General features: G+C 38.3%; 1 protein-coding gene across 1 annotated transcript in view; it reads right to left on the bottom strand.

Annotated features, from left to right (window-relative positions):
• Window positions 1–14,809, bottom strand: part of RAB3C (RAB3C, member RAS oncogene family) — a 140,530-nt gene that overhangs the window by 21,442 nt on the left and 104,279 nt on the right. The window contains exon 4 of the mRNA XM_068667204.1: window positions 560–684. Within this exon, the coding sequence (XP_068523305.1) occupies window positions 560–684 (125 nt within the window). The remainder of the gene's footprint in view (window positions 1–559; window positions 685–14,809) is intronic.

The following is a 14,809-nucleotide window of genomic DNA, read 5'->3' as shown; positions in this document are numbered from 1 at the left end:
CAACCCAAATATTCAAGTTCTTGAAATTCTAGCTCACATTTTGAACAAAATTTCTCCTCTCTCCTTTTTCATCTAGTTTTTGTTTTTGTTGTTTATTTTGTTTTATTTATTTTTCCTTCACTAGAACATATCTGCATATGGTTGTAACTACCTGCAGATACATGTATTGTATGTATTCACAGGCACATACAGAATCTTTCTCTGTTTACCACAAAGTCCATAACATACTTCCTATCTAAAAAGCAGCATAAGAAATGTATTAGATATGTCTAAGCCTCTGAGCCAGCACTGGTCTTATGGACAATTTAAAAGACACGTCACAACTCTGCATAAGTTCATCTACAGACACATGTTTAATATCTAATGATGTTAAAGTTTTAGTGATACCAACATGGATGGTTTAGACTTCAGTCTACAGAAACAAAAAGGAGGCATTTTATGTTTATATTTTTTTACAGTGAGTGTCTCATGAACATTTCATTACAAGTAGTGATTAATGAGATTAGTTCATGCAGTTGTACAAGCAATCATACAGCTTTTGGCATTTTTTTTTTCTTACCAAGTTGCTCTGCTAAATGTTTGCCTCTCTCGGTGAAGATTACTCGCTCATCTTCCATGTCACACTTGTTACCAACCAAAATAACCTGGGCATTATCCCAAGAGTATGTTTTGATTTGAGTTGACCTTAAAAGAAAGACAGAGAGAAAAATGGAAGTCAAAGCAAAGCAAAAATTCCCCTTAAATCATTTTCAAACAGAATTGTAACACAGCAAACAAAGACAATAGTGATTTTGACATATAGGGTAATGTGATTCTGTTTAATTCTGGATTTCCAAGAAACTAAGGATTATCTTCAGGAATTATTGTTACGGGGTAACATCAGCATAGGTCTTACTTTTGCTTGTTAAAACAAGACAATCTTTCAGCATTTTCTCCTGCCATCAACATTCTTTCTGTATTTTTAGAAATAAGCTGTGACACTTTCTCCCACACAATTAAAAAAAGTACTTTCACGTTTTAATGCAAAATTTATCATCTAAAACCAGAGCTTTGAAACAAAATCAACAGCTTATTCATATCTTATCTTTCACCTTTTAAAATTAGGATCTAAATTTATCAGCAAAACTTCAAAGCCATTCTGTCTCCCTTCTGTTGTTTCTCTCCAGCACGTTCCACTACAGCTCTTTGATCTACCAGGAAGACAGCAACATTTACATGTATTTTGTACATTAAGCCATGGTCAGAGGCTGAGAATGAACTTTAGTTTTCCTTCCATTTAAATTATTCAAGCCCTAGTCTTGACTACAGCAGAATAAGAGTATCTTAGGCCTTGGAACACTATGAGGACGTTGAGTGCTGATGGTGAAAGAGCTCACCCTACAAAACTCTCTTCTGCAATTTGAATATGATACACCAAAGAGCAGCTTAGGAGTATGCTTGTAGCACCTCTCTTCATAGTACTCTGCTAGTACTTGGGCCTGATCTGTAGGAAGGAAAATTCCACGCCCTGGCTTCAGGCTTAGCCAAGAAGGATGCTGCTGTCGGCATCTTCCAACAGAGAGCAGTACCTACCCTTGAATGTAGCACAAAGTGCAATAAACTTACTCTAAGCACTTTGCCTTTGTCTTTGTCTTGACTATGTATGCCTGGCTTTAGGCTCTGACTCAAGTGCTTGGTAGGATGCTGATATCTCTTCTCTCCCTTTACAGTCAATGGAGAGTCAATTGGACAATACAGGATACCTAGGAAAACTACACTGGAATAGAAACCAGCCTACTTAACTACACATGTGGGATACTTGGTCTGTATCAGAGCTCTCGGTCTCTGTAAGAGAAGATTTAATAGCTTTAAAAATCAGTTTCCTAACCATTTGCAAAAATGATCCATGTGGGTGATAGGTTCACTAGTGCCCCCCTCTCATAACACATAACAATTTATCTCTACATAGTCATGGCAGAATGCTTCATACACAAAAAAAGACCATGGTGTAGTCTGACACCATGAAAGAGAATATGGATCATATCTTCCCAGCTGTCTTTGCTTATCATGGGACCAGAGAAATGGATATAGACAAAAACTACTTCAGGTCATCTTCATATACCTGGGTCCAGTGCCAATGCCCCTATGGCATGAGTCAAAGCAGCCTGCTGCAGCTCACCTTTAAGCTACATGTGATGGGTCTACTTTTCAGGGCATGGGAATTTTAAAAGGAAGGATCACGGTGACTTTAGGGTTGTTCTACTTCACCAGAATGATCAAAAAGAAGCTGAATATACTCTGGTCTTTCTTTTAAGATATGATCACTGTGCTGTTTTAAATCTGTTAAAAATTACAGTAATCTGAGTGAGCTATCATAGGATACTATGACCAAAGCAGAGGTCAGACTTCCCTTTACACTTATACTTCACTAAAGATACAATTTCTTGGAAAAAAGGGCACCATGCATCCATTTTGGCAGGAATGCACTTATGGAACCATGCTGAGTTCTTTGGAAAATCATGGTTAAGCAAAATAGGATTATTATTATTTTTTTAATGAGAGTTACATTTGTCACCATAGTAACTTTGCAAATGCTAGTAACTCAAATGTCAGAGGCTGTCAGTCCACTAAGGACTCAATATCTTAGATTTGATCACCCATAATTTGGTGACAATCCCTATCCCTTATGACAGCAGGAAATTGAAATAGTTTCAAAAGCAAATGTATAAAGTATTAAATTTCAATGAAAGACTTAACTGCATATTCTAGAATATTTTCATATTTTTTCTGCCTTTTCTTTTCATGAGGGTGCCTGAGAGAGTGGCATGGTGGAGCTTAGCTGCCCATCATCGTGAAACCACCACATCTGCACAGGTGAAATGTAAGAAATTGACAAATGAAAAAATATTTTTACACCAGTGTAAACAAAATTCATTCAGCCTTGTTTGTAGACTTCTGTTCCATGTAGCCTTACCTGAATTTCTTTGATAAAGAATGTAAGACCCTTCATTTTACTGCAGCAGTGATTTTTTATTCTATATTTTATGAACTATGTTATACATTCTATGTATTATGATCCTGTGCATTCAAATGTTCCTCATTACGAAAGCCACTTATTTTGTTCTCAGACTTTTACATCTGGTTTGCTAATGTATCGTCTTCTAGTTGTAGGGATTTTTACCCAACAAGAGAAGAGATCTTGTCCTTGATAATCATTCAAAACGCCTATGCTTTGTGAAAGACTCTGCAGTGCTAGGATACATCTGACTGACTGCATAAATCAGAGAAGTATATCCCCACTGAATCCCACATCAGTAGGAGTGTGGATTCAATGAGTATAATAGGCTTATCTTGGTTATGTTTTCTTTTAGACATACATTTCCACTAATGGATTCTATAGATTTTTTTTTGTCCACGATTCTCCACAAAAGCCAACACACAGGTCATTTAAAAAAGAGATTTTGCTGTTCCACAAATGTATGGCCTTTCAAGTGACCAAAGGTTCTGAATTGTCCAAAACATTGTCCTTGTAAAGAACTTTAGCCTCAGAAAGACTGAAGATATGAAAAGACATGGTTGATGTTTGCAGCAAGCTGAATACAGCAGTTCTTCAGTCTGACTGCCCTGGTGTATGTCAACGGTAGTTCACCCTGTAAATCTTTCACATTCTAGTAGTATGGTAGGCAGGCAATCTGCAACATGCTTGAATTTTTATAATGTATAGACTCTAAAGGAGCAGATTAATGCAGGAGTTCAACGATCCATTACTTTCAGTGATCAATGCAGGACTCATTCTCCCTGTACTGTGATTCTGCCATAATCCCTGTCAGAAAAGAGCACTTGCTGAATGTTAACTAAAGCAAAGCTATTTTCTCATCTTAAAACAGCACTGTGTTTTGCAGTAATAGTTCAAAATACTGTAAAGTTACATTGATAAATCTCTGAAAGAATTTTGGATTATTATGGCAGAAGTCTGTCAAAGATCAGATGGAAGTTTTTTGTTCTGTTTGATGGACTGAAGTATTCTGCGAAAAAAAAATGTTCAAAGGGCAGGTTTTTTTTCCTAATCTGTTTAAAATAAAGCCTAAAGAAATAGCTCCTCACACTGGCCTATTTCCATTTGCACAATTCTTCAGTACGGGCATTGTACCTAGTCCTGCTCCTCGGAATTACTTTATTATAATACTTATTTCACATGATATTTTTTCTGAAAATATTGCTTATTTGAACAATAGATTATAACAGAATTTTGTAATGCTACTACTTCTGTCATTTACTGAAGGTGTGAATATAAGCAGTGCTTCCTAGACAAAGTTGTCCATTGTTACCTCATTTTTCATGAGCACACAGGTTTTGAAGTGAATATTACCATGTTTAAAATAGTCAACACAGTTATAGAATTAAGACACTATTATCATGCACAACCCCCTCCAAGTCAGCCAAAAAAACAGTATTAAATTTCACTTCTAGCTGTAACAAAGCATAGTGAAATATGCCTTCATGACAGAGATGAAACAGTAGGTAAAAGGTCTGTGTTGCAACACTATCTTTTGGGAAAAGATCAGGTATAAGCTCAAATTTTCTGGTTAGACTCTGCTTGAGCTCTGCAAAATAATCAACGGACTAAAGAACTTGGTAGGGAGACTGAAACCAGCCACAAAATAACTAAACTACACTAAACTAAACTAAAATAAATGCAGAAACCCATTGTATTCCCGCACCTCTGAACATACAAGAGCTTCAAATAGCTGTTCCTGTAGCACTGGGGGGGGTGTGAGCGTGTGTCTGTGTGTCAGCATGTGTGTGTTTGCAGGCAGCATACAGGGCATATTTGCACAGGGTAATGGAGCGCAGTTCAGAAATACCCAGCCCCAGCTATCCACATAGCTGCAATGCTGGAAGGTGGGGTCACTAGCACAGAGTAGTGTGGGTAGCACTGCTGTGATGTTCCTGTTGTTACAGGCTGACCTCTTCATGTTAAATTATGTGATAAAAGCTCATCTGCACATTCACAAAGTAGCACAGAGAGTCAATGGCAGGTTAAGGGACCCAAATCATATCCTGGCCTTAGCTGCTCCCAGGTCTGTCACAAGGGCCATCAGTCTGTCAAATGTCCACATACACAAGCCCAGAGGAGGACAGGGGCACAAAACAGGTGGAAACCCAAACTAAGGACTCAGAAGGAGGAACACCAGTTCTGCGCCCTTCCCAGGACTGCCCCAGGAGGCCCAATGGTCCAGACCTGATACCCATCACTATGGGTCAACACTCCAGTAGGTTTTGGGCTTGGTGAGGTTACTGTCCATGGGTTACAGTACACATGATAGGATGCAGAGGATGAGCATTTCAGGATTGCATAGAACATTATAGCATGCTGAGAGGAGGAATTGAAGGCAGGAAAAGGGAAGGAAAAAAGTTATCTGGGTTTGAAAAGGTGTGGCAAAATAGAAGCATAAGAGCTAAAAAAATAGGTCTGTGATGTGCTGAGCTGGCTGTCTGGTACTCTTGTCTGGTGATGCTGCAGCAAACAGAGTGAGTAGAGGTGTGTGAAGCATTGCATGAACACTGGCAAAGTTTGAGCAAGCCTAGATGGTGAGTAGGTGAAGTGGCCCATGAGCAGGGAGAGTCTCTAAGGGCAAGAGCAAGGGGGAGTTGGCTGCTAGTGCCTAGGAGAGTTCTGGACAGCTGTATGTGTGCCTCTCTGTGTGTGTGCACCTGTGTACATCAGATGTTTTGTGCCTGCAGCTGGAGTGGGGCTGTGGCATGAGAGTCTTTTATGTCTGAGTGTCAGTGCCCCACTGTATATGTGGATCCACACCATATACATGTGTATAAATATATTTGTATACTTATACATATTCTTGGTAGTGGTTGTCCATCCTGATTTGCCAGCGATGGTAACAGGATGAGCCTGTTGGTGCTGTTTGTGTTCATGTGAATGCTCCGCATGTCTGTCTGTGAGTCTGGGTGACCAACCATGTGTATATATATGTACATGTATATATATGGGATATACATGTGCTCTGTGTTTATGTGCCAGCTGGAAAGGCATCTTCAGACACACTGCCAGTTGGAGGTGGGGCATGAAGCTGCAGCAGCCTCACCTCTCTGGGGCTGCCATGCTCCGTGATGTATTTTTCCCTAACAGACTTAGCTCAGCTACTCCTGGATAACACTGCATTGTACAATGCAGGAATTGCTACAGGACCTAAACCTGCCACTTGTTGTACCTGATGTTGATACATTTCAGGTTGTATCCACTGATTTGTATACCACAGGATTCACTCTGAATATTATTTCCAAAGGATCACTTTTTAATAACTTTCATATGTCCAGAACAAGCATTAATCTATCTCAGAATAGTCTCTAGTATATTCTTACCCACATACAGCAAGGATGACAAACAAACATTCTAGATTAAGATATGTTCATAGAGTAAGTATATCTCTCAAGAATATGAGCTTTTAGAGCCAGCTGTGATCCACATACTACTGTTTGGACCCACAGACCTCCAAGGGCATATACAATCCCTATAGGAGCTAATTTCCGTGAGTTTTTTATTATGTAGTAAGCCACATACACTGACAGCACAGAATCAACTTAATGAAAATACTCTAATACTCTAATACTCTAGAGGGGACCATGTATAATATTTTTTCCAGCAAGTTCAGGGAACACGTTGTACGTCTGATGTTCTGGTTTCAGCAAGAAAGATGCAATTAATTGGAGTGCACAATAAGAAAACCACTACCAAAACGTTTTTAATTTTTGAAGCTACTGTCTTGTTTATTTCACTGGTTGATCCTAAAAGCTCTCCCATCTCTGTCTCCAACGTGATTCTTCCAAAGCTCATTAGCTAAATTAAATTATCAGAGGCTGCATAGTAGTGATAGGACCTGGGGTGGAGTCCATGTTATCTGTTCTAAAACTTTCTTGGTTTCTTTAACTATTTGGTAAGGTAGAATGTCAGAGAAGCAGCTATGAGTTTTGAGGTGTGTCCAAAAACACACAGTGCCCACAATTAAACTCCTGCCCTTTATTTGCAGATGAGTGTGTTGGTTGCCTGGCCACCTCTGGGCAGGAAGGCTGGCTCTCCTTTTTCCTTTTGTAAATGAGGCAATGGAGAATATTATTTGCTTCTTCCCTCAGTCGCCTTTCTATGATGTGGGAAGGTATGGAACAGCTCCTCCCCATCTTTCCACTTTCCATCTTCCACTGGGATGGAAAGATGAAGGTCTGCCATTCCCATCTTTCCAGGGGATAGGATCGTCACATCAGGAGCCCTTTCCCACTCTCACTGTCTGGGAGGAGCTCTGGCACTCTCCCCATTAAGGCTGTCTTTTCCACAGGGTGAGCCTGAGGTCTCCCTCATACTACCAAATGTTTTCTACACTTCAGTATGCACCATATGTTCCATTCCTTTCCCATAGCCTCATATATTTCTCCTAAAACCTATTATTCCCACCAAACCTGATAGGTTATGTCCTTCAGAAATGCCCCTTGAAGATTTCCCATCTCTGCTCTCTATCCCACTCACTTTGGGGATGTGATGGAGATAGATCTGGTACAGGATTTTTCTATACATTAAATGAATGCAAGGCTCAGTCTCAGTGGCCATTTGGAAGCTGGCGCTGTACCAGCTGCTCTGCACTTGGCACTCAGACCCTGCTGCAAGGAGGGCAGGGAGAGAAAGGGCCTCAGGCCTTCCATCTGTCCCCCAGAATAACCCACTGTTAGCATGAGATAAACCATACAAAACACAAAAAGCTCCCAGAAGAAGAAAAAACAAAACAAAAAAACCTTACTGATCGGGATTTTGAAAAAAGTGCTAGTGTAAACATTTAAAGCACTCAGAGCAAAAAGAAACAAACAAGCAAACAAACAAACAGGACAGAAGAGTCCTGGAATAGCCTCAGGCTTTTGAGTGCTCATTTGAATAATAGACTCTTTATGGCCATGATTACTGGCATAGTAGGAATATGCAAGCAATAATTAGAAATAACATTAGTAATATCAAAAAGAAGATACCAGCTTTTGCCAGGTTTGCCAGTTTTGACAAACTGTTGGGATAAATGCTGGGATAATACACAGCCCCAAGAACCAGATCAGAACTAGCTTTGAGAAACAGCTCAGGATCTTTCCTCCTTCGGTTACTGATGTGCAAATTGTGGGTATCTGCAAATTTTAAACTATTTCTACTGTTTCATCATTCTGGTGTGATAGAGCTGAGGGCCATAAAAGATCAATGATTATGGTTAATGCAAATTCCTTTACCTCTTTCCTTCATGAACTTCTTCATAATTATTGAAGCAACTAATGAAAATCAAGAAAAGCAATCAATATATAAATTAATTATCAATGTAGAAAGCTGAGGTAGATGAACCTCTGATTGTAATGGGGGAATTGTGCAGAGGCATGCCCTTCCCATGAGGATTCAAAACTAGCAGGTGTCCTAGCATCACCACTTTTAATCAGAGTACATGACAAGCATACTGATTTTGAGATGTTTCAGTGATGGCACCAACACCTGCTGACAATAGAGAAGAAGCTAAGATGTCAGAGCAACATAGGAGTATTGAACATGGATAGAGGGGCAAAAGGGGGAACAAAAAACCAAAATCAAAACAAAACTTCCATCCTCAGTACCACAAAGCAGTAAGTAAAAGAAACTGGGGAGAAGTGAAGGTAATAGCAAAAATGGAATATATCAACCTCTCTACTCTTGCAACAGACCTGGATACATGAATATTGGCCAAGGCTGACTGTGTTTGATGTTTCTGTTATTATTTACACAATATTATGTCTTCTTTCTGGATTGAAATTAATTAAAAAAATGCCTTACATTTGTGAAATAAGTCAATATTCAAATAAACCAGAATACCAATGATTTGTCACTTCTGACAGGTTTTATCTTCCTTGTGCAGTGTCTAGGAGTGCAAACCTTGCAATGAAAGGCTACACATTTAACCTTCCCTTGGAAGAAGATAAATCGATGATGCAGAAGCTGTGTGACAGGTATGACACTAACAAACATTGGGTTCATTTTCAGTCAGCAGACTAGTCAAAATGAGCATTGCACAGAGCATCACAGGTTTGCACATTTGCAGTAGGAAGGTCTACTTTAAGCAAAATAAATTCAGCTTTGCCAGTGAACAAACCACAAAAGTTAACCTAACAGAAAACTCCACTACAAATTTCTAAAGCCATAACTTTATTTAGAAAACCACATGCCACATTTCAATTTTGTCAGGTTATAAAGAAAATCAAAATGAATCCAGTCATTTTATTATTTTTTATAATACTATGCAAGGAAGTGTAACATCATTTTGCAAAAAGTTTGGCTACTCAGAAAAAAATGAACAAAGAAATGAAGAGAGAATAGCTAAAAGTATAAAAACTGATTTTCTCCGTGTTTATGATATTTACTCTTATGAAATTTTCGTAGTGACAATCCACTACCCCTGTATGGAAGGGGTATATATGCTTCCTCAATAATATCCAGTCTTGGGAATGACCCGGGTCTGCTTTTAATAAAACACAATAAGAACTGACATGTTATTGATAACTAGATAATTCTGTGTAGTGCCTGAGATGGGAGATAAGCATCAATGAGATTCATCAATCAGAATTTCCTTTCTTTCTAATCAACCATTACTATCTTTTCTTACCTTACCCACGGAAGTGCCTTCCCATCCAGAATCCTCTGCTGAGCACTTTATCGAATTACATTTCATTTTTAATGTAATATACAAATAATATTCTTAATAGCCCTTGAATTAGCTTTCATTCCTTTTCTGCACAGTGTTGTTTCAAATAACAATATTAGGTGACTGTGGTCAGAAAAAGATTCATTTTTGACACTAAAATGTAAGTCCACAGAATAATGGTATACGATGTCAAATTAATATGTTGTGGGCAAAAGATGTTCATGTTCAAAAGCTGTAATTCTTTTGTAGTCACTTTAGAAGAACCAAGCCTGCAGGGCATGCTTAATCTGTATTAATCAGGTTGTAGATGTCCTTTGTTTTTGCATGATCTCTCCATCCTGCTTTGTTCCCACTGTTAAACATACCTTGAAACTGCTTTACAACAACAGTGTAGCAGGAGTCCAATTATGTACTTGCCACATAAATAAATAAACAGTATTAGAAGTTAGTACTCCTGGCTATTTCTTTAGAAGAAAAGTCCACCAGCAGAGATATTTTCCTATTTATATAGCCAACAACTGGCATGTAAAAAGCTGATAGTAAGCCTAAGAACATCCTTAGGTGGAGTATGGTCCCAAAATACAGTATGTTACCCTGATGTTGTACACCCTAGAGGCTTTTGGTCTTGGAGGCAAATGACAGAGTACTTGTACAGAAGCTTCTGACATACTCCTAAGCAAGACGGACTTTGGCTGAAGGTGTGCAGAATCAATGAAAGACAATAATATTTCTACCCTGTCAAAGCCAAGTGAATTTATTTCATTTTCTGACTTGTAATATATACTTCTCTTACAGGCTTTCTGTTTGGAAAAGCTGAGCAGATGCTTACACAGACAGCAGAGAAAAGACAATATGTGCTGTGTTAGGCAATAAGGGCAGAGAGATCTTCCAACCCACTTCTTATATTTTGTGTCATGACAAAACAGTATTAAATACATTTCAATATTTAGTTCTTATTCACAGGAGCAAAAAGTTCTCTTCTACAACGAGGTTTACTTATGAGTAGACCAACTAGTATAACACATTTTTCACAGTGGGACACAATAACGATACATGTTAATGAAGAGTTTTTAAGTCATGGGTAATGCTGCAAGCTGTGCCATACTGTGGGAAGTGATTTAGTAACTCACCACACAGACAAAAGGCTGTACATTTTAATTTTCTCCCCACTGAGAAACCCATGGTTAAATTATCATCCTTCAAAGCTTGTACTACACATGCACAGTGCACACAATCAAAGATTAGGGCTTGAAAGGAGAAGACAAAAAGTATTTTCAGGGAAAATAATATTCATGGAAACAATAAAAGGCAAAATGCAGTTTCCAGTCACACATCTTCTGACTGTCCCCAAGGTTTCATGTTCCAGATGCTTCCAAATAAACGATCCTGTTAATCACCAATTTATGTTGATTGCACAGGCTGTCGCTGGAACTCTGAGTAATGACCCTAATCAATACAGCTGATCCTTACTTTTCTATTTGAAAAAACATAGCTGTGAGATAAGGGAGGACTGAAGACATTTACTAAAGCAACTACAGTATCTGCTCGAGTATATTACACTTTTGAGAAAATGAGCAATTTGCTGTCACTTCAATTTTTTTTTAATTTTTTTTTGCTTGCCATTTTGTGTCCATGTATATATATATTGGGAAATATATAGAGACACATATGTATGTGTTCTCACATTTTCTGTTTTTCTTTCTTGCAGTGACATGCTTTTGATATTTTAGAGAGAGAGAGAGAAGGGATATTGAAACTGAGCAAGTCCTCCTAGTCCTGCATGACTGGATCTAATACTTTCCTCTTCACAGCATCAACAACTGTTCCCATAACCCCAGATGGCATTACTCTTACAAAGAGCCTCTTTTGTTTTTGGAGTTATCTTTTAGCCTCCCACCTCCTGCCCCACAGAGTACCAGCACAATTATAGTGTTTTGGAGGTAGCTATTTATTTATTTTTCAAGTTCTCTCAGTTTGTAATACCATCAATAGTCCTGTAGCTGTAATATAGGAGATTTATTTTTCATTTCTACTCTTTTTTAAATAGAAAATCCATATTCATACTGGCAATATATATGACAATTATCTAGCAACAAGCAATCCCTACTTTAGGGAACATCTCATTCTTTGGAATTCTGCAATTCTCCATTGCAATTTGCATGGAGAATTTGCAATTCTCCATGACTTTTTACTGTCAGATCTTCAAGAAATTCGATGTGTATTTGTAGCTATTAATCCCTTCTTGTTCTGCTTTGCCAGGAATGCCTTCCAAATTTCTCTCAATTCTCAAAATCACTACTTTTGATTTTATTTCCTTGGTTGTTTTAACTTTCTTTTTCTCAAAAAAAAAAAAAAAAAAAAAAAAAGAATTATTCTATTGCTTCTCTTATATCTGATCTTGTTAGATTATTTTGTCTTATTTTTCTTATTCAGTGTTTTGCATAACATCTTTCATAAGAACTCAGTCTTACATGTACATACACTGTGTTCTGAGATGCCGGTGTACATTTTTTAACAAAGAAATAAAAAAAAAAATAAATCAGACCTAATTTAAATCACTAGAAAAGGTAAAGGGAGAAACCTGTGATAAAATATTGTGGACTATCCTAGTTAAAGATCCATCCAACATGCAAGCCACATGTCAGGTCTACCATATGAGTTATTTGACTTGTTGATGAGATAGACTGGACTATTTTACTAAAACATAGAGAATATTTGACCTTTAAAATGCTACATTTTACACCAGAATTGGTATAAATCCTATCAACATTTTGTCTTAAATAACCTTAAGCTTGTTATCTCCTGGAGGCAGAGCTCAGGAAAAATTTGGAGCTATGAAGGCTCAAAACTGAGATGCTACCATTGTGTCTTTGCAACATTGCCTGTTGGGAAGCAACTTCACTGTGAGGCTGTATACTTGCAAGCACAAAAGACCTGAGGTCTGAAATTTTGAGTCATTATGGCCTAGTTTTCATCTGAACACTTGAGCTTTTGCCTTTTCTCACAGATACCTGAAAGCGTATTGACAAAATGGCAACTACCTTAATACAGCTGTTAAATGATACCGGTTAATCAGACAAATATTATTTATATGCTTGTACCTTTTTTTTTTTTTTTTTTCTTTGAGGCTCCAAAGGTAAGTTTTCCTTTAGAGCCTCCAGGCGCACTTCACTTTTGGGATTCTGCTGTTCAAAACTCTTTTTGTAAGGGCTGCCAGGAGAAAAAGACAACAGCAGCAAATGTTTGTACACAGCCTGCCTGGCACAGGGTGGCAGGACTGTCCTGCTGACTTACCCTGCCAGCAAGTAAACTGCAGGTTTATTTCTGATGAGTCAGAATCTGATGAGAGGCATTAGACTTTAGATTTTGTTCCTAGGATAAGAAGTTAAGCAAGGAAGTTAAAAAACAACAACAACAAAAGCTAACAACAACAACAAAAATGCCTTTGTGTAGCTTTCATACATCTTTTGTTATCTACATACAGCTGTTTCATACAGCTTTTGTTATCTATCACAGTCCTTAAGGAGCAAAAGTGCACTGCTTGTCCCTGACCCCAGAAGCCAGAGACAAAAGGAAGCCCTGACTATGGTGGAAGATATTGGCAACATATGCAAGTGTGAAATTTGGAGATGAGATCTAAACTTTCCAAACATTTGAAAACTGAACACAGTAGCATTTCAATATAATAGTTTAAACTGCCTTCTAGGGATCATGTTGAATACTCATTATATTTATCTCACTGTGTCTCCATGAACGCTTAATAACATATCACTTAAACCATGCTAGCTAGCACATTTTAAGGTTACGGCTTGTTTTCTGTGACAAAAACTAACTGTAATGTTGTCTTATTGACACTTTTATTGTTGACTCCCACTGCAAGAGACCCCCCTCAGAGGACATAACTATGTGCATCAAACATGCCTTTTGGGTAGACAGGAATCTTAGGACAGAAGGCTTAGAAAGGCCAGTGTCACAAAGTGGGAAGCTCAGCAGTGAAATTGTTCTGTATCCCCAGTGTGGTAGAGGATTACGAGAGATAAGATTCCTGAAATAACGTACTAAAAAAATCAAGAGAATAAAATATTTCCTATGTACTGTTCCAGAAATGAAAGCCTAGTGTCGCAAACCAGTATGGGGGAATGAATAAGTTGGACAGTAGAATTTCATAAGGCATGAAGTACCGAAAATGGCTGCACTTTACCAGAAAGTATTTCCAGCAGGGACTACACCAAGAAAATGTATTTTGCTGTCATGCACTACCAACCCTGATAATATAACAAAACAAAACAAAGCAGCAAAACTTTTGCCAGTAAAATCGCATCTCTATTAAAAGATTTCTCTTGGCAGAGTGAGATAAGTTGAGTCACAACTCCTTACACCTGTGACAAAGATGGGCTGGCAGAGATCTTTTTGGGTGCAAGTCATTTGGTCTACTGTAGACAATTACATTAGAATAAGATGACTAATGAGCTAAAAGTGTCTTTTTTTTTTTTTTTTCCATTGACTAAAAGGGATCCTCATGCATTTAATTTGGATATGGATGTCTGCAATATATCAGCTAAATTTATTCTGAGAGTCTCACCCACGGCTTTGGATGTTGTCAAGGTCCCTAAGGTTACAGAACTCACTAACAGACTGTAAGATTTGTCTACAGAATAACAGTACCAGGTGAAGGCTTCCCATACACCTCTACTTCACAGATGTAAACTTGTAAACGCCTCCAAGCAGACTTATCTCACACCGAAGAAAGACTTCTGCAGAGCTGTAACACTCAGGAGACAATTTAGCTAACGAACTTAAATGAACTTCATTGGTAAACATTTCTAGCCAAGGCTGATTCCATAAGGCATGTTTGCTATCCACAACTCATGAAGGAAAAACAGAAGACTTAACTTGTGGCAGACCATGGGAACAGTTGAGTACAATTGTGAGTGTATTGCAGAACTGCAAAAGGGTTACAGTCTGGGGCAAAATGGCACCATATCCCGCTGTCCAGCTTCCTTTTCCCCTTCCCTGTAGGGTCCCCACCATCTGATCTCTTTCTCAAAAGGAGCAGAAGGACTCTCCTCTTTCCTCTCTGCTGTGGACAGAGTATTATTCTCCTTGTATTCATCCCTATGGTT

This window comes from Anas acuta, chromosome Z (genome assembly GCF_963932015.1).
Source record: "Anas acuta chromosome Z, bAnaAcu1.1, whole genome shotgun sequence".
Taxonomy (NCBI): domain Eukaryota; kingdom Metazoa; phylum Chordata; class Aves; order Anseriformes; family Anatidae; genus Anas; species Anas acuta.
The sequence above is the reverse complement of the archived record's forward strand: the minus strand, read 5'-3'. Positions and strand labels throughout refer to the sequence as shown.